Consider the following 21,018-nt stretch of genomic DNA (forward strand, 5'->3'; position numbering starts at 1 on the left):
AAACTGCGAAAAAAAAACAAGGAAAAGAAAAGAAGAACGATTTTGCCGTTGCCGCCGACGCCGACGCTGCCACCTCCAGCGCGTCTACCAGCGCGATACCATCACCGACACGATCACCGACACCGTTGCTCGGCCTGCGTCTAATGCCATCGAATTAATTACCGACTCTCGCGCTGCCAAAGGCCAAAACGAAATCGAACCGTTCCACCACGCTCCTTGCACGCTTCTTGCGCGCTCTTTGCTCCCCGTTCGTTTCGACGATCTTCGATGCTGGGCGTGTCATTGTCGCGGACGTGGACGAGCGACGTATCGCGTGGCGGATGGAAATCGCGAGCAGGAAACGGGATCGAAAGAAATCGACGAAAACGGAGGAGGTCGGCGAGAGCAACGGCAACGAAACGACAGGAAGAGAGGGAAAAGTAGTGGGAGGGCAGGGTAAGAGAGGAACGCGATATAAAGTGCAATCAAACATCGATCGCGCGATGCGGAGACCTCTTTCCTCTTGGTAGCTACCTACGTGCGTATCGAATGCATACCATGGGGTTGCATCGCGCATGCATGCGAGGTCCTGTGTTTGTGTTTCGAGGGGAAACGTTACTACCCCCGGCAAGCGACCAAGGAATCGATAGCCCGCGTAACCGAGGCACAGGCACGTACGAATAATGCTCGAGCCTATCCTCTAACCGCTAAGTCGATCGAAACCGTTTCGCTGTCCGAATCTGGCTCGCTTCTTCCGCCAACTCGCCCACCCAACCCGCTCAACTAGGAAAAGCGGTTCCACTTTCCTTCGCTACGCCTTTCTTCCGCCTTTGCACGCCCAGTGCAAACCAATTTCGACGCGTTTTCTACGCTTTATCCTGCACGCGCCGCTATCCTCCAAGGGATAAGCCGCGAACTCGTGACCGATAATCGTTCTTTGCCGATCAGTGGTTGGAACGATCGAGCTATCGGACGATTGGTCTCGCGCGTCCGTAGCCAGGTGAAAAGTATGAAAAGCGCAGGCAAAGATGGAAAATCGGCGTCTTTATCGGAGGAGAAAAGGCAGAGCGGTGTGGATGGTCGTGCAAAGAAATTTGATTTGCGTGACTGAAAACGAGCTCGCGATGCGGTCAAAGCGGGCCGCGATCAAATCGAATCCAGTGGAATCGAATCGAATCGGATCGAATAGGTTGGAGTCGAACTGTTGGCAGGAGAAGAGCGCCGCGCGCTCCTTTTCTCCAAGGGATGGTATCATCGAGTGCTCTTCGAGGACGATTGGAACGTCGATGGAGCGGGATAAGCGAATCGGGTTTGAATACCGTGCCAGTGATGCGGCACCGATTGGTATCACCGGGAAACGACAACGCGCGGTCGGGAAAAATCCTACTCTCCCCCGTTTTGTTCCCCAAGGGCTCGAGAGTTAATCGCGTTATTTCCGATGACTTGGCGCGATCTAGAGGAAAAAAGCACGCGACCAGAGACATCGTCGCCGCGTCACTGATGCGCACCGCTCTCTGCCCTTTCTTTTCTTCGTTTCATGCTTTTTCTTTCGCAATTTTTCTCGGCACGCGTCACGCCATTTCCGATACGTTTTTCCCTTCTATCGTTCCTTGTCCTTTTTCTCTTCTTGTCGCGGACAGTCGCGCTTCGCTTCGCTTCACGTCGGTACAGGCGAGTGCGCGTTTCCCTTTGCGCCAGTGTTCTCCCTTTAACGAACGAAAATCGGTGGAAACGCTGAGAGCACGATGCGTATCGGTTGTACCGAAGAGAATTCGAAAATAGGCGCGTAATTATGCGGGCTTATAGAATTCGAGATCGATCGTGCGCCCAGCCGTGGAATATGACGGTTGGGCTCGAGGCACGCGGTAAGAGAAGCATAGAAGATTCATAAGGATGGAATTACGTTGCCTCCACGGTGACTTTTGTTCTCGACTCTTTAATCGCGGTACTCGCTCCACTAAAAAATATATAAAGCTACTCGCCAGAGGGCAACGTCCTCGTCCACTGATGAATTTAGAAATCCACCCCTCGCGCCCGCTACCCTTTTTCGCCACCCTCCACCCATCGCCCTTTCCGATCCCACTCGTTCGTACAACAGATGCGTCCGTCTCGCCGAAATGAATAATGAATCGACGGTTTTGCGAATCTACGCACAAAACCACGCTCCCAATTACCGAGAAACGCTCGTCCTTTCCTCTTTTCTACGTCTTCGCTGTCTGCCGTATTACTTCGCCTCTTTCGGATATCTTCGACAACCAACGAACCTATCGTTTTCGAATGACAACTCGTCGTCCCGACGGACGAGACGAATTCGCGACGTCTCTAAACTTCCTACAGTCGACTGCGAATGTAAAATTTCGTCGCGATGAAATTCAATGGCCGTTGACGTCGCCGACGACGGTTACTTGGCCCCAGAACGAGGTTAGAATAATTTCGACCAACGAATTAGTTTTTGTCGAATTAATCGGCCGGATTAATGCAATCGAGTGGCACCGGAATCGATTTGGATTGAATCGAGTCGGTACCCCGGCATTAAATTAAATCGTTCGAACGATATTGCCGGGGCGTCGCGGTTTTAATCGGCTCGAATTAGAATCAGGCACGTTAATTGGCTGGGAATTCGCGGGCCGCGACCGGAACTTCCGAACAAGGACGTCGCGATCTTACGCATTTTCCACGCGTCTGTCGTTTCTCTCGTCGTCGACGTTCGGCTCCTTCTCGTTGAGAACGTTTCAGCCTGTTAACTGCACTGCCTGTTAAATTACGTTTTTATTTTACGCCACCTTTTTTCCGAAATGTAAAAAATTTTTCCTCGCTTTCGACAGCGATTTCGCGTCGCACATATTGCCGTTGCCGCCGCATGGCGGTGGTCAGTGAACCTAAACAAGAGAAAAAAAACTTGGGAAAGAAAGGATAGCAAAAAGCTGTGTGTCGATCAGCACCGCACAGCCATTTCGATCGATTTCCAAACGAACGGAATAATCTACATCGTCGCGACACGGTTATAGAACTTGCGAGCAGAATGGAGTTTCAAATTTTCATAAACAACGCTGCTAGTCGCTCAGCCGTCTGTTTCGATGCGTCATCAATTGTGGTAGTACGGTAGGTAATGTACAGGATAAAGGGTTACAAAGCAATTACAACATAGCACGATACGATACGATCTGATTCGCGGGACTCGAGAAACCGAGGGAGACGTGTCCGCGTACACAGGCACATAGAAATAGGATAATTTATAAAACAGTCGTCTCAGCGATATGTTCGTGTAAATAAAAAAACAGATCTCGTCTGTGACCCGTTTGCTGACCAACCAAGTATCGACTAATCGTCGAGCGGAGAAAAAGTTGCAGCAGACGAGCGCATATTCAACCGAGTCGTTTGCTCGCTTCGATGTGTCCTTTCTTTTCTTTCTATCGCGCAACTTTCGCCGAAGAAACGAAACCCAAGGGGATTACCGACCACGCGATAAGTAAATTTGCGCTGCTTTAAGATGTTTAAAGTAACAGGCGGCAGGATTCGTTCTCGATATCCGTGGGAAAAAGTCCGACTATAGACACGGAACAAAGCGAACGGTCGACCGAACGAAGCTATAAAAAAAAGGGCCAGCCATCGAGACGACATATAACGTGGATTTTCGAAAGGATCGTCAAAGTTTTTGTGCCCGAGCCTGTAGCGCGTCGATCCGATTAAAAACGGTTAGGATATTTGAAATGTTGAAACGGTTATGACACGATTGGCGAGGATCGAGCCGGCTATGCCCGAAATAGACGCGAACGTTATTGTTGAGTTTAGTGAAACCGGAGTTTAAATATCTACCGGATGTTTGGCGTGTATATCACTTCGTAAATTTAAAGTTTACGGTCGTTCGCGCCGCTACGCCGTTCTCGCTTCTTCTCCCCTCCTTCTCCCTTCCCTTTTCCCCCGTTCCGCTTCTCGATCCTTCTCAACCTTCCTATCGTCTCTATGGGTCTTCTCGTTCTCTTTGCTCGTGCTTTTTTTTTCCTTCTCCCTCTTTGCTTTCTCTTTCTTAACGTAGCGCGGCTTGCCCGATACGCGGAACCGAGCGTATTATTTCTTCTTTCCCGCCTTTGTTTTTCTTGCGTTACGAGCGTAACCCTCCATTGTGTCCTCGATTTTCTCTCTCTCTCTCTCTCTCTCTCTCTCTTTTATTTATCTTAATTATCGTTGGAACCGTCTACGATTCCCGGATTCTTCGGCCTTGCCTCGTTCCATCAGTGTCCCGAGTCGATCAGATGCTGCCGCCGTTGCTCGTTCGTTCTCTCTCGGCCGGTTTCCACGTTCCCCTCGGTTTCCGCTCGAAGAAGAACGTTCTGCTTTTTGAGCGTCTTTCGGAGCATGATCGTCGCCGAGTGACGCGGCGCCGCCTCGGTAGGTTCTCGCGTTAGCGAAGCACCGCTCTTTACATCCACCCGTTTCCTTTCTTTCTATTCCTTTCGCCTTTGTTCCCTTTGTTTCCGCTCCTTACCGCCGTATTTTCATACTACGCACTTAGTTTACGAGTACTTTCTCCACGCTCTTCGCCATTTATCCGTTTCCGTATCGCTGTTTGCGCAGATTCGTCCGACCGGCTATCCGAGCCGACGAAATAAATTCGTTCGCTCGTTCGTTCGTTCGCTGTCCCCGCGATGTGTACTTTTCGTCGCAGAGAGAGAGAGAGAGAGAGAGAGAGAGAGAAAAACAGAGAGAGGGTGCACACTTCCAACCGGAAGCAAGAAAATTTGTGAAATTTACGAGCATCGCCAGGCATCGGTTAATCCCCGATAGGTGTGGAGAGGAGCCAGCCGGCGTAGCGACAGAGCAGCTTTCGCGGCTCGTAAAGTATCGTTTAGATGTCGCGAGGTACACGTGCGGATTTCGAGAGCACCCGTTGTGCAGGATTTCAGACCGGCTCCGCCAATGGCAAATCTTGTACTATACAAACCCTGGTATATCTATGTGGAAGGTACACGACTCTAATACATAGTTCAGTACTCTATCTACATACGTGCGAGCTAACATCGCGCTAACTCCGTTCTCTGGCCAGCTCGACCTACCTTTCCTCCCCCCGCCGCCCCCTTCTCCATTTCTCTCTCTCTCTCTCTCTCTCTCTCTCTCTTTCTCTACGTTTCTCCTTTTCTGCTGCCTCCGGTCTAGCTGCCTACCGCCGCTCTCGCTCCTTTCTCTTCGCCATTCTACTCTACTCCGATCTACTCCGCTTTGCACTGTTCCACATCCCCCTTGCCATCGTCGCCGGTACACGTTTCTATCCCTATTCCTAACGGCGCAGCATCGAACGCACCCCGATCCGGCTGAAGAGAGGTAGCTTCATCGCAACACGCGTGATTGCGTGCCTATACGCCTATATGCGTGTACACGGTTACGCATACACGGGGCCGTGAGTCGACGGCGATTGCAGCTCGACGCACGTGTGCGTGCCCGTTCGCCGACCACCGACGTTGCTTGCAGCTCAGCACAACTCGCCACATTATTCAACGTATAACCCATTCCTTATATATTATCACTTCACCGACCGATAGCCGATTAATAGGTTTTTTGTCGCCGACGTTTACCGACCGATAGCCTGTTAATCGGCTTTTTGTCACCGACAGTCTTTCTCATTATTTGAGCGGTAATTTGCTATTTAGTACTAAGGTACCTTGCTCAGTTGCGTCAGTTGCGTTGCTTTGTAAGCTCGCACAGTTTTATACCAATTTGTAGAACTTACCGTTCGCGATGAACAAAAAGAATGGTATCGCAGGGTCCAAACCGAAACAGAGCCGGCGCCGGGGAAAATCTGCGCCTGAGCTGCCGGTCGGACGCGTGTATGCTGTTGAACCGCTAGCGGTCGGTAAAGTGTTAAAGGCCGAGAACGATCCATCGCGAGAACGCCGAATGAGCTGCGCGGCGGACGAAATTAGCCGAAATGCTGGCGGCCGATGTTTCCCACTTTCGGCGCTTCTTTCGCGCGCGCTGCATCAGCGAACGCCGACAATCAGTGGAAACGGTAACGCGGCGTTTCTCGCGAACCGCGCGATCCGCCAGGCCACTCAACCTCCATACGATAATATACACAGGAAACGTATTTAAACCGACTAGATTCAGACGTTATGTTTGGCTGGCGAGAAGTCAAGAACACCGTTCAGTCGGAAATAAAGGTAGCCACGTTACGAACGCCAACGCATCACCGGTGATTCCCTCGGCGGCTAACCGATACTGCAAGGCATTTAACAGGTACGACAGGATTCCGCAGCGTTCTGTAATCTTGTTCCCGCTGATGAAAAGCATCAGGGTAGATCGATCGACGTCGAATCGGAATAATAAGTCGAGTCGATGAGAGGAACTGGATACGCGGCGGATCGGGGGACAAACGATTTGGAGAAAGTTGGCGTTAAATTCGTAGCACGGTGGCGGGAGAAGAATGGAAGCGAGTGGTGTTTCGCTGGATGGCAACATATTTTGCCGCGTCCACGCGACTATTCGAGAGGATTTATCGGAACGGTCAGTTCCATCGACCGTCGCCCGTACGTGACTACCTGTAGAGTCTGGCTGGAAATAAAACGGAACGACGAAAAAGCAGTGACCGGCAAAGAGCGCAAGAGACTCGTGAAAACGAGTAAAACGGCTGGCAGGGTTGGCACAGAGAAGAGAAGTGGGAGAGAGAGGGACGGAGGAACGTTTGCTCGTTGAACGACGACTGTCCACGGGTCGGACACAAATAAAGCCACTCGCTAAAAAGCGTCGTTCCGATCGAACTGGACGATTCGTTGAGCGATAATGACGAGTCAATGCGTCAACAGGACTCCATCCATCCTCCTACCGTTCTCTTCGCCGACCTAGTCGCTTCGATTGCCTCTGTAAATTGTAAACAATTCCAACTACGCGCTCGACCTCTCTGCCGCCCGTCTCTCGTTGGAAAGCGAACCTGATCTCCGCCCTCGTCTGTCCCTGCCCTCCCCGCGTCGGTTCCCACTTTTGACGATCCGAAGAAAGCGAAGCTTACCGATCTTTCACGAAGTACAACTCCGAGACAGAAAGATGGCCAGTCGACGCGCGTTTCTCGCGTTTCCGTGTAATTCGACGCGACGCGCAACGATCCCCATGTTTTTCGCGTATCCGACCTACCAGATGAATAAAATACGCGTTGTTTGCGTTCGGTTACGCACGACCGGCGACAGAGAGGGAAACTTAAGCGCGACAACCGGCTGACTATCGGTGGAATAGTTTGCGCGCGATATCGCTGAATAAAATATCAGCGCGTGCGTGCGAAAGAGGAGGAGAGGCTCGCGTGTCCTAGATTACACGCGCGTGGTGCCTACGTGCGCGCAGATTCACAGGTGCCGCGTGTTTTCGCGCGAGCCGCAACGCGTTTCCACGACAATCAACGCGCGTGCTCCACTCCCTCTCCTTCTTTTCCTCTTTATCTCGTCGTCCCGTGCCGCTGTTCCAGCGCTCGCTCGCACCGTGCCGTCACGTGCGTTTTCCCGTATTTCTCGCCACGAACGCAGCGCATAGCCAACAACGGTTACAGGTGAAATTGTATTTTTCTTTAGGATCCGTGCGAAATTGATGTCACGGGTAACGCGAGCGCGATAATCGAATAGCAGCGAAAGAGAGAAAAAGGGAGAGAGGGATCGAAGGATGGTTCTTGAACGTGCAGTCTGTACACCGATTCCCCTTCGTTCCCTCGCTACCCTTTTCTCCCGATCTCGGCGTGTTCCTCCTCAGGCGGCGTTCCCTCTTCCGACGTTAATTTAGACGAATTTCATTAGAACAAACGAACTTTGCTAATCCGCGCTAATCTGATTAGAAATTTGCCGTGGCGCGGTGCATTCTGCCGCGTGAAACTCCAGCCGGTCGACGGCAGCCTCGACGACGTCAACGGCGTCGGTGGGGCGTCTGTAGAGCGTCTGTGGCACCGGTGAAGGAGAGAACGAGCCTGCTCACCGACTAGTCTTCGTCCTCGTCCTCGTCCTCGTCCTCGTCCCTTCGCATTCACTCAAATCCCCGTGCATACATTCACTCTTTCTCTCTCTCTCCCTCTCTCTCTCTCTCTCTCTCTCTTTCATACTCTCTCATCAGGTCTCCCCTCGCGTCCTTCCGACGCCTATTCATTTCGCGCACGCCTATATCCTTGCCCGGCAAATATTTGCAGGAATTAGCAACGATAGACGACTAGCTGGCAAATCCCTCGCGTTGCAAGGTTCACAGGATTTTCCGCGAGGATGTCCGGAAAACCGGAAATTCCAAGCCTTTCTTAATTAGGCCGCCGTCGCTCGTCCGCGTCTGTTCTCACTTTTGTTTATCATTGTCCCTTTGGATTTAGGCCATCCATCTTCCGTCAAGCCAAGTCGGCGCACGTAAGCGCTGCTGAACGCGTGGAAATCGAAGTGACGCTTCGCTAGTCGCCGAGCATCACGTTGCCGGCATTCGACCAGACCGTTTCACCGAAAGTCGATCGCATTTCTAAAAACGAAATCTTTTTTCAAGTTCTTCTTTCAATCTTCTTTCAAGAACAGCGACGCGACTCGTAACGGATCGGCCGTACACGCGTCGAAAGCACCGACGCTTGCGATGATGAAAATGACGATGAAAATGAAAAACGAGAGAATTTATTTGCCAACACCTTGATTACACTAATGACAGTTTAGTTCCGAACTCCAGCCGTGACTTTCCAAGACTGAAGCTCTCGCAATTCGGTCGCATCCCCACACAAATGGTTATCTTATGACGTAGGGAGGACCCCCGGGTGTTGGGTCTGAACCCTGCACCTCCTGCTGCCGCGTGCACTCCCTTGCCGTCTGGTGGGTGCCCGTCATCAGCCCATCGGTTTTGAAGTGCGTCGGTCGTGACATTAACGACGCGAACCCGGTTGCAAGGTTCAAGAACTTAAATCTTCTAGAAGAAAGCTATCCCTTGGAGGCTTCGTTTCAGACGCAGGATTTTCTTCCTTAAGCTGTAGGTTGTTGCAACGCACGTTGAGAACAAGCTTCGTCCCGGCGTTCGGACGGACGTAACAAGCCGGACGAGTCTCGAGCAGAGATTCTTTGCGCCGAAGAAGGTCGGCTCGGTCTTACGAGTCAAACGAGACGAGCAGAGGAGAGGAAGAGAAAAGGTCGGAAGAATGCGAGGAGCAATTTTCTCGTTAATGCAGCGGTCGAGCGTGCGGTACGACGTGTCGCGTGCACCGCGACGTGCATTCTTGAAGGCGCAGCCCGCGACAGCCGCACGAGACGATGAAAAATGCACGCATGACAGGATGCGGCGTGTGTGCATTAGTGTGCAATGGACTTGTTCCCGTGGTAAACCCGATTTCCCTGTCGCACCGATACACGTTTTGTGGTTTCCTCGAGACGCGTGCACGCCCGGCTGTCCTCTTCTTTATTACCAAACCGCTGGATATCGTTTCACCAGCGAATCTTCAAATTATTTATCCGCCGCTATCGAGACACGATATAGATTTACGTGTTAGAGCATCGTCTAGTCGGGTTTCGCTGTGACGCTCCTATCGCTTTGAATAAATTAGACACCGTCATCTTGCAGCAACGTTGAACGAATCGCAGGTCTTATCTTCTCGTTCAAGGTTACGAGTCGCTACCCAGCCGCACCTACCGCTATTATAAGCATTATTATTATTATTATTGTGCCGACTGTTTCGTCTCGACACAATGTCTCTCCGGAGATCGGATTTGAACTCTTAATAGAACCTACTTTATCTTCCCTTTTGTCGTCTCGTTACGTTATTATACCGTTGTTATTTCCGCTTTCATTGTGTCAGTTCGCAGAGGAACGCGCAAACGTACCAACGAAAATTCGTTTTCTCCAAGGTAAACACGCGGCGGATGGTTCGAAGGAATGCTCGTTGTCTCGGAAAAGGGCAGGTTTATCGCCGGCTAAAGTTTAGAGTCTCACTCTCGTCGGTAGCATTCTCGCGGCGTTACAGCGATAGCCACGATGGACGCAGAAAGAGAGAGAGAAAGCACGGTGGAGTTGCGAGTTTGATCGAGGCGCGTATCAAACGAGCAGCGAAGCCCTTCGACCCTTAAAAATTCATTTGCAAAGTCAGCCGAGTGGTGTGGCTCCTGCAAGTGATTCGGTATATGAGAAGTCCGGCGTCGGTAGGCCGCGCGGTCCGATCTCTCGGTATTGCGGAAATCGCGGACCGAAACTTTTCAAATGAGCCAACTTTGCGTGTGTCTTGCGCTTTTGCCGCGTCTCGCAACCCCTTTATAGAGACCCGGAAAAACTCGCATATTAGTAAAGTTGTGGACAGAGACGCAGGCTTCGCTTCTAGGGAACCCGTACGCTCCCTCGGTCTCCGCCGAGCATCTTCCGACCTCGTCTCACTTTTTCCACCGGCCGCCTCCACGCGTTAACCCTTCTGCGTTCTCTCGCGAACCTTGCGATCCGTAATTGTTACGTCCGGTGACTCTTCACCTTCGAGGAAACCACCGGCTGTACACATTGAATTAAGCGGATCGCAATATCCCTAAGGAACTGTCGTAGAACGAGAATCTTTGATGTACCGTTAAGTGGCATGAAACATCTTCGAGTCTGCGCGTTCCTTGTGGTTACCGCTGCATCAGGTGAAAATTGGGAAAACGTGGGGTTTTCCATGTTTCCCGGACCAGTGGTGGAACCGGAACAGTAGTTTTCCTTTGCAACAGCATCGTCACCGGACTTCACTGGTTCGTCGACTTTAGAACAGTCAACATCTCTTGACCGGGTTTTCAATCATTCGATCATTCACTTATTTAATTTATATCTACGCACCAGCGTAACTATCTTCTCTACGAAGTTGTTGCAAGTATATGTCGAGTTATCATTAGGGTTACGGGCGTGTAACGAATCTTCATTTGGATTAGACGTTGTTGTTATGGAGTAGAGAAGATATTTGCTGGTACAAATATGACTATTACAGAATTTGACAAGTAACCGTGGCAATTATATACTCGAGATGCCAATGGCAATGATCTTAGGCTCGATAACCAATCCACGGTCAACGGGATAGCAAATGTGCTTTCTTCCAAAGTGCAAGTCGAACTGAACTCACTGGTCCACAATTCAAGTGTAGCTCAACTTACTCGTCCACAAGTAGAACTCAACTAACTTCCTCAGTCCAAGTCGAACTGCACTTATGTACTCTTCTCCGTACCTCTCTGTACTCCTCGGGTCGACTATATTTTTAAGAAGAGCTATACGATTACTCCATACCTCTGTTAGGTAAAAACGTCCATCCCGTGACCGTGGCTACGTTCAGCGACCCGTTGTGTCATTTCGTGCTCAAGCTTATTGTCATAATTCTCGCGCACACATAATCGGATTACAGCTACTTCTAAGTGTTATTATTCAAGTACCGCTATCATGAAAGGTCTGAACCAAAGTATTGGGAGTCTTCTCAAAAATTGCAAAGTTGCAATTGACATATATAATATCTGAGGTGGATAGGTCGTGATAGGCGTTGAAGAAACACTTGAATATATTTAACAATATACAGAGTGGTTGGTAACTGGTGGTACAAGCGGAAAGGGAGTGATTCTACGCGAAAAAAGAAGTCGAAAATATAGAATACAAATTTTTCGTTCGAGGCTTTGTTTTCGAGAAAATCGACTTTGAATTTTCGCTCGGTACGCGTGCACTTTATCCCGTCTCGTTATAACGGATCTCACTGTAGATCGTTGTCTCGATGGAAAAATTAAAAAAAAATTTTTATTCTATATTTTCGACTTCTTTTTTCGCGTACTTAGATATCATCCCCTTTCCGCTTGTACCACCAGTTACCAACCACCCTGTATATTTATTAACATATACTCTATGTGTACACTATGCGTAGGACTCGCGATTACAAGTTCGACTTCTGGTCGATGCGTTTCGATGCACGATACAAGTTCGGATGATGATTGCTTAAGATGTCGAGAAACTCGAGTCAATTGTTACTGCTAACTACCAACAACTATCAATGGCGCTTTGAAATAAATGAAAATAAATCCAGTCATATGACTTTCACGCTGCGAGAACAATCCTGCCCACAGGTGACCCTAAATAATATTCCAATTCCAAACAAAGATACAGTCAGATATCTGGGCATGATTCTGGATAGAAGAATGACACGGGAACGACACATCGTAGATAAATCCAAACAACTGAAATGAAAACTAAAAAAATTCTACCGGCTCATTGGCAGACGCTGCAACTTAAACACGCAGAGTAAAATAATGCTACATAAGGCCATATTAAAATCTGTTTGGACCTATGGGATCCAACTATAGGGAACAGTGAGTAATTCCAACATAGAAATTCTCCAACGATTCCAATCAAAAACTATAAGGTCCTTAATAGATGCACTTTGGTATGTTGCCACAGTCAAAGAGGAAATAGCAAAATATAGCGACAGATATAGCAAAAGAGTCAACAAACATCGAAACCCCCTAATTACTGGATTACTTGATAGTCGGACCAGATCCGCAGGCTGAAGAGACACTACCCGTTAGACCTAAACACTAGATTTAATTAGATATTTATATTAAGTAATGTAGTATCGGGAAGAAGGGCCCAAGAAACGTCGAGCTAACCACAATGTCGCGAGAGCCGAGGCGCTGTCGGCTCCATCGATGCATTACCGGGTCCTTCAGGTAAATAGGTAAATAGCCGAAAAGACCTACGTGACCCTGGCTACGAGCGTCTGTAGAACACGTGTGCGGTGGGCCCAGCAATAGGCAATAGAGTGCTACAATGGCCAGAGAGTCAGTCGAGAAGCAGAGGGCGAGTTGAGCGGACACGGAGTGTGAGTCGGCGTGCGACGATATCGTAGTCTGTCCTTTTGTTATCGAATATCACTCGTTAAAATACATCAAACTTTAAACTCTACCAGCAATCACTTGTCCTTACTCTAAGAAACCATCAGTTACTACAGTAATATTTACTTATTTACAATACTTACTTATAAATTATACTTATCTATAATAAGTATTAACTTATTATAAATAATTAGCTATGTCACTGCGCCACGCCAGAGAAAATTACTGAAAATTCTCAATGCGAGAATTGATTGTAAATTTTAATAAATAAATAAAAAAAAACCTTGGTATGTTGCCAACGAAACAATACATCGCGACCTTAAGACACCCACAGTTAAAGAAGAAATATTCAAATTCAGAAACAGATATAATACAAGAGTTAACAACCACCGAAACCCATTAGTTAGCCAATCACTTGACACGACGGATCAGATCCGCGGACTGAAAAGACAATACCCTTTAGATCGAAGCGTTAGATTCAACTAGAATCAAACCTACTATAAACTCTTATAATCCAAGTTACAGTACCACGCCAAAATAACTTACTTATAATTCTCAATGAGAATTGATTGTAAAAAGTCTACCAAATAAAAAAAAACTACCAACTATCGACTCGAACAGGAGTCTAACGACTGACTTTCCGTCACGATGACACTGCAGAGGAAAACTATGATGGGGTTTGTCTAAGGATACGAGAATCATTGAGAAAAGCCTTGGTTCGGAAAGTGAGGGAAATGGACGTTTCTGTTGATTGGTTAGTTTCTGTGTTGGTGGTTGGAGAAGGATGCTAACTGTCCTTGAGAGAAAGTTGCCAGCGGGAAGCATCGCGCATGAGGAAAGCAGATTTCCCGTATCTTCCCACAGTAAGTGATAGATTTAGGGACTGTTAAGACTAGGACAATTTGCTCCCTTGGAGAACCTTAGCTAAATAAATCCTAAGATTTATAGCGGTTCCTTAGGCTACCTGAAAATATTCTGTAAAGACGTATCGATATCTGGCAATCGTCTTGTCCGAAGAATAGGGTCTTTGTGTAGCGAGCCACGGGACAGAAACCGTTGGAAAGTTTACTTAAATTCAGTAACAGATATAATACAAGAGTTAACAACCATCGAAACCCATTAGTTAGCCAATCAATTGACACGACGGATCAGATCCGCGGACTGAAAAGACAATACCCTTTAGATCGAAGCGTTAGATTCAACTAGAATCAAACATACTATAAACTCTTATAATCCAAGTTACAGTACCACGCCAAAATAGTTTACTTATAATTCTCAATGAGAATCGATTCTAAACAGTTTACCAAATAGAAAAATAAAAAAGTTTACTGGCGAGTGCCGCAACGTATCTTTGAATAGTTAATCAAGTGTCATACTAATTAAACGACTTCTATTATCCCAACCGAAATAGGGGATCGATCATTTCGATTGTTTAATCGTAACGGGAATTTACGACTCCGCGAATGGTCGAAAAACAGTAATCGTGGCGGCTGATTAGCGAAACGCGATCGAGATATCGAGATCGAAAGATGGCTAAAAATTCTAACGCGATATGTTTCTTCTGTTTCAGGCCAAGTTGTTGGAGTCGTCCCACGCTTGGCTCGGAGCCTCCACGTCCAGTATAGCAGGTAAGTTGTTCGCCACATTCCACGTCTACCTAATCCGCTCGCTGTCTCGACAGCACATTTCAGGAAACTAGAACGTAACTGCACGTCGAACCGATCGTTCTTCGAGATTCTCTACGAAAACGTACATAGAAAGAAATGGTGCGCGCGATGACGTTTTTGCCGCGAGTTTTCATATTCTCGCGATCGCGGTTCCTCCCCTTTGCCGACTCGATCATCTTCGTCCTCGGTCGATGGTCGACGAACGAAACGACGAGGATGCCGATAACAACGGAAATGGACTTGGACGAAGTGGCGAGAAGACGAGGGAGGAAAGAAACGGAAGTGGAAAAGCGGAGAATTACGGTGGGAGACGGCGCGGCTCGAAGAAATCGGGAACACGTCGGTGAAGGAGAACGCCCAACGAAAGTATAGACGGAGGAATGGGCGCGAAGTTCTAGCAGTGAATGAGAATACGAGGAGGAGGGTAGAGGACGAAGGAGAAGGGTGATATAGCGGTGGAAGAAAAAGGCTGTGTCGTTATCTTGGCAATAATAAAGCGCAAGAATCCGCGTTACTTTAATATATTATAGAAAGCAATTTAGATAGAGGAGCAAGGGGCCAGCCGTTAATGGCACCAATAACGTACTCGCGATTTGCAGCCAGTTCTCCCACTTGTGTGCTACGTATCCCTTCACCGAACTGTGTCTGGTAAAATCTTCTTCTCTCGCGAATCAACGCGAACCATAGCTCGGTTCATCGACGGTTACCGACGCGCATTCGCATCCTCCGTTTTTATTTCCACCTAATCTCTTCGTTTATGTGCTTCTCGTCTTTTTAGTGGTATCGTTGGTAAGTCTCGCGCGATATCGACGATGTTGCAACGGAACGTTTTATGCGCTCGCCATTAGTATCTTCCAATGATTTCACAGCCGACACAGCAGACGATCTCCGTTGCTTTTACAAGCATATTTCATGCCGGTTCTTCTTCTCGGTACTCGTTCCGATTTTTCTGCTTTCGTGGAAGGTGTGGTGGAACGGTGGCGTTCGCGAAACGTCCGCCGCGATTAAACGTTTTATCGGCGATTCGTGCCGCGTCTCATCGTTCCGCCGCTTTGTCTCCGTTTCTTTTCCACCCGTCGCGCGCCACTGTTGTTCGCGGGTCGCGCGCGCGATAAATCTTCACATCTTCCGCCGAAACGTTCTCGCAATTCACGGAAATTCTCAGAAAAAGGATCACGTGGCCGACGAATAATGCGCAAACGGAGCAAAGAGAGACGACGAAGGAGTACAAGACACAAGCGATGCTTGTGTGTAGGGGTGGGAATAGGGGATCGAGGAAAGGGGCAAGTTTGGATGGTATTTGCGGGAAAGTGTAGCAGCGAAAAAAAAAAAAAAAAATAAAAAAGCGAAAAATATAACGATGTATCGAGTCCGACGGCCAGCTACCTCCAAGATCGTTCGATCTGGGATAGGTGCAGCCACAGGGTATCACGAAAAAAGTCGAAATCCCTGACTATTTTCTAGCTGACTATTCCACCCTGCTGAAGCTGAAGGCGCCCACGTGGACGCGGCACGATCTTCAGGAAGCGATCGAGGCTGTGGTTACTCAGAAGATGCGCTTCACCCAGGCGTCCACGAAATACGGAATACCGAAAGGCACATTGTACGACAACATCCTGGGAAAGACGAAGAGAATGATGGTCCTGGAGGAAGCGGGTCTGAACTCGAGCGAGGAAACGGCCGTGCTCGAATTCTGCTGCGACATCAGCGTCAGTCCGTACAATCGTCGGACGAAAAAGTCGCTGAACGCGATCCTCAACTTCGTGGAAAAGCTGAGGCGAAAACGCGACCCTAACTTTGTGTTTAATGGTCTCTCTGGTTTCCGTTGGTGGTGGGCTTTCTGTAAAAAGCACTCGATAGTATCGCTTTACTTCAACGACGAGAACGAAAACGATCAGTAACCGATAAATCCGTCTTCCTCGAAAGAGCGTGCTGCTTTCCGCGTCTGTGTCTCGCCATTGCGAGCAACGCGAACCGTGCAAGCCTTGTAAAACTGTGCCTTTTTCCCCCGAGAGTCGACTTTCGGCGCGTTACGCTCGAACGTAATCGCTGGAAACGCAGACGACAGACGATGTTAGAATACTCTGCAACGTTTGTTTCGAACAACGAAACAGCGAGTCTTATCGCGTTCCGCGATTCCCCTTCGATCGATATTTTTCACATTCCATGCGCATTCCATTTCTCGTTCGCGAACCAAATTCTTTCCAAGCCTGGCGTTCTCGAACTGACGCGTATCCTTTACAATGGGACCATAATAAGCGATAGGAATTAATGATAACGGTAACGTTTAGAACGTTAGCAAGAGCAATAATAATATATTGCGTTATCGCGGCTAACGATTGTTCCAGCGATAATCCAGTGCCTTCTGCACCACGTCTTCCAATCCGCGTAGTTTAACGAATTCGATTCTTACGTTTAGTCGCTGCGACTCGAGCCTCGTCGTCACGAATATCGGATAGATCGATAAAAACGTCGAGCTCTTAATCCTAGAAATCGCAAGATGTTTCTATGGAATATCTTGTTCGATCGCAATACCAACGAATTTATTATCGTTGAAATTTGCGTAAGAGTTATTTTATTAAACCTGCTTGTAAATCATAGACCCTTGACGGGAACGTTTAATCGGATTTCTTGCGATCATTCCATTCGTAAAGACAGTTGATCGTTACGATTTGTTAAGAGCTTTTGTTACGACGAAATTGCGTCAGGCTGTCGTAGAGGTTTCGTTCGATGCAAAACCATGACCATGAACGTTCGCATCGCTTCTGTTCTACGTTCCATCGATCGGAATTTCATTCCGGTCGTTTTAATTTCCACATGGTTTCTTTGGTGTTTCGAAAAAAAGAAAAAACGACCATGACGTCGAATCGTTTGCCTCTTTTTTTTTTTTTTTTAACAATTAGTAACTATAGCATGGTGTTTGCAGTGGAACACCTGCTAATAATACAAAGCAAACATTTGGGATGCCGATGTGAGTGGCATAGCGGCTATGGTCCGACGGAACTTTTATAACAGCTTGATATTTGCTTAGTACGAATTTGCTTAGCGTTGGAAGCGAGCAACTTTGCTCGAGCGCAGGCTCGCGCCTGTCTCGTCGTCGATTGTTTTCTACGTTGAAAATCGTTCGAATTTGTTAACCGCGCTGCTAAGGTATTCCGACGCGATTAGCGAACGTTGCGCAATAAATGCGGTTCGATGACATTTAGCCTGCGTTGTATATTTTTGTATGCAAAAAAATTGCTAGAATACGAAAAATACTGCAACTCGAGAACGTTGCAACCTTATGCCCGACGGACAACTTGCGTCTTCACGTTCTAAATATACTTTCGAAACTATGGCGCGTGCCTTAAGAAAGTTGAAGATATTTTCGAAAAAGATGTTGGAAATTCTCAAAGCGCCGTGTACTCGACCAGCATTCGCCGTAATTAGCGAATAAGCGACACTTTGCAGCGTAACGTAACACGAGGCACGTCCTTTTAACGTTTATCGCGGAACGCCCGGTCAGGCCGTGGCTCCGTTGGTAAATATACTCGTCGCGCTAATTTTCCACCTGGTGTTCGTGCATCGTTTCGCTTTAATTACGACGGAAATAGCGTTAAATCGATCTCGGCCGATTACTTTTGTAACACGGACCCGTTGTCCGATCCTCGTACAATACTCGTCGCGAATAGACCGCGTTTCTCTCGACGAACCGTCGAGATTTCAAGGAAAAACCGTGGCTCGTATTATTAGCGCTACGACGATGTTCGTTTCATTTTCCCTTTCTACGCTCTGCGTCGGTTACCTAACGTTAATTGATTTTTTGTTAACGTTAACGCGATTCACGACCGGCGTCGTCTCTTCGTTACGAACGATGGGAACTCGGCGATTCGGAAAATCGACCAAAATACCATAATCGCGGTTACCATAAGGTTACTCGTTGTTCACCGATCTCGCTGCATCTTTTGAAAACGAAGCCGGACGACTCGCGGTCTGGATCGGACACGCGTGCGCGTGTACCGAGGCGCGCACGCGCGCCTTCCTTTCCAATTAATTGTATTAATCGTCAAATTGGAGGATGCTCAATTAAACCCAATAAGTTAACTATTAAATAATCGTTGCGAATTGAGGCCAACCGTTCGTGGCGTAGCCGGTATTCGAGTCGTATGGTACTCGCGCGCTCCAAGGCAAACGGTTGCGAGCCTGCGATTAACGTTTAAAGTTAAGAAAAAAATATTTTCTATCGACGATCGAGCTTGTTTCGTTAAGAACTCTTTCTTTCTTTCTTTCTCTCTCTCTCTCTCTCTCTTTCTTTCTTTCTTTCTTCCTTTCTTTCTTTCTTTCTGTCTTTTTTATTCTATAACGATTGTACGCCAACGATAATACAATCGATACGATTAACGTACACGACACGCAGCGTTTATTCCCCGTTCCCACTTTTCCCCGCCCGCAACTTGCCTTTCAATACTTTGTTCGCAGGTACGCTTCGCCCAAGCAGCTACAAAGGAACCTAACTACACGATACTCGCACCTTCGCTCGACTTACCTACGTCTGGTTATTTACCCTATTTATATGTCGTACGCTTGCATCGTTTCGTCGAATTCGAATCGTCGCATTCGAAACGATTCGATTCAATTCGATTCTTTCGATGCATTTGCATTGGTTCACGCGAATCGACGAGCGTCCGTTTACACGCTCGCGTGACAGCGAATCAGCTTTTCGATCGATCGATCGATCGATCGCGTTAACGAAACCGATGCGTCGCAACGACGCAACGAAAATGCATAAAAGTAGAAATAGAAGAGAGAGAGAGAGAGAGAGAGAGAGAGAGAGTGAGAGAGAGATGGATCGAAAGGTTGATCTCGCGATGTTAAAATTCACCCATCTTCCTTCGACCAGTGAAAATCCCGACACTTACTAATGCCGTGCTTTTTCTGTTTTCTCTTTTTCCACGGGGGGCGTAAACTAAACAGACAGCTACCAGTATCAGCTGCAATCGATGTGGCAGAAATGCTGGAACACCAATCAGAGCCTGGTGCACAATCTGCGCTTTCGAGAACGCGGCCCGCTCAAGTCCTGGCGACCAGAAACCATGGCGGAGGCGATCTTCAGCGTGTTGAAAGAAGGATTGTCCTTGAGTCAAGCAGCAAGGTAACTATATACGTATCAAGCTCTCGTTGGTCGCGAGTTCGCGAAATTTCGTTCACGGTCGTTCGTTTTCCCCTTCCGTCTGGCCATCACCGAAACCAAATTTCTCGCGTTAACCAAATAAAGAATGGCGTCGCGTCGCTGCTCAACCAGATGGGTGGTCCGAATTACATCTGCATCAGACGTTCGCCCTGCTCGCTGGAGGAAAGTGGCGAGAAGAATTTCATTATCAGGCGGATATTCGTGGCGCGACGGGACAAATTAAACTAAGAAAGTTCATCGGACCGTTCTAACGAAACGCCGAATTTTTAATGAGATTTTCGATAAACTCGATTACACAGGCTGCGATTATCGCGGTTGTGGTTTCGCGAGGGCCATCGATGATATCGCTCGCTTTTAATCGTTCGAGACGAAAAGTATCGGTTTACCGGTTTTTCCAGATGATGTTTCGCGCAATGGTTGAACGAAATTAATTTACAAAGGTTGCAATTTGTTTGGTCGCGACTGAACAATCTGCGGCGAAAGTTTCGAGCGATTCGGTGGAAATGATTTAGTTGCGAGAATCGAACGATAACCTGCGTCGGATGTAAATGGGTTAAAACAGAGAGAAAACAATTGGCTGTTGGGTTCGGCGAGCGATCAACTTAAGAACTTTTACAGCTTAGTCGTAAAACGCGCGTATCGCACGCGCGTAATAACGCGTAGTCGTTAAAGGCTGTTTCCCTTTGTGCGAACATGTGCTGCCCGATCGAGCAACGTTTCGCGGAACGAACCCGATAATCTTTACGAGAATCGATCGATTTCGCCGTGCTGCCGCTTTCAGCTACAAACATTCTCTCGATCCTACCATACACCATCGATCCAACAGCTCTTCTCATTTTCACACGCTTCCCGATACTTTGTTGCAGGAAATACGACATCCCATACCCGACCTTCGTATTGTACGCGAATCGAGTACACAATATGCTGGGTCCGAGTGCCGATGGAGGAGCCGGTGAGTATTAATCGGATACTCTAAGATTCTTTCGCTCGGATGACAAACTTGAAAAAACCTTTGCTCGCCAAGGCGAAACTACTCGCCTAGATTTTTGAAAATCAGCGTAACTAGAGTTCGCGATGAAGCGGACGTTGTCCGGAAATACCGAGACATCGGTATACCCATTGGTTTGTTTTTTTGCCTGGTCAGATCTTCGTCCGAAAGGCAGAGGCAGACCGCAAAGGATTCTGTTGGGTGTTTGGCCCGACGAGCACATTCGCGGTGTGATTCGAGCAGTGGTGTTCCGCGATGGACACTCGCCGCACATGGTGAAGGAGGAGCCGACTTCGATGTATCCGAGTTTGGCAAATTACGCGGCTTGCAACGGTCCCGAAGGCGCGGTCAGCCCCGGAGCGGCAGCCGCGGCCGCGGTTGCTGCGGTCGCTCAAGGTAACGATAGACTACCATGTATAT

General features: G+C 48.1%; 1 protein-coding gene across 2 annotated transcripts in view; it reads left to right on the top strand.

Annotated features, from left to right (window-relative positions):
• LOC117236083 (protein bric-a-brac 1-like) overlaps window positions 1-21,018 on the top strand; it is a 215,593-nt gene that overhangs the window by 193,431 nt on the left and 1,144 nt on the right. Inside the window, exons 5-8 of one of the 2 annotated variants that reach the window (XM_033498730.1) lie at window positions 14,344-14,401; window positions 19,394-19,571; window positions 20,477-20,562; window positions 20,755-20,994. In XM_033498730.1, the coding sequence (XP_033354621.1) occupies window positions 14,344-14,401; window positions 19,394-19,571; window positions 20,477-20,562; window positions 20,755-20,994 (562 nt within the window). Of the gene's footprint in view, window positions 1-14,343; window positions 14,402-15,904; window positions 16,932-19,393; window positions 19,572-20,476; window positions 20,563-20,754; window positions 20,995-21,018 lie in introns of those variants that run through there. The other variant, XM_033498731.1, reaches the window with a different exon arrangement.

Source organism: Bombus vosnesenskii, unplaced genomic scaffold (genome assembly GCF_011952255.1).
Source record: "Bombus vosnesenskii isolate JDL3184/JDL3185 unplaced genomic scaffold, Bvos_JDL3184-5_v1.1 scf7180000013340, whole genome shotgun sequence".
In the NCBI taxonomy this organism is placed as follows: domain Eukaryota; kingdom Metazoa; phylum Arthropoda; class Insecta; order Hymenoptera; family Apidae; genus Bombus; species Bombus vosnesenskii.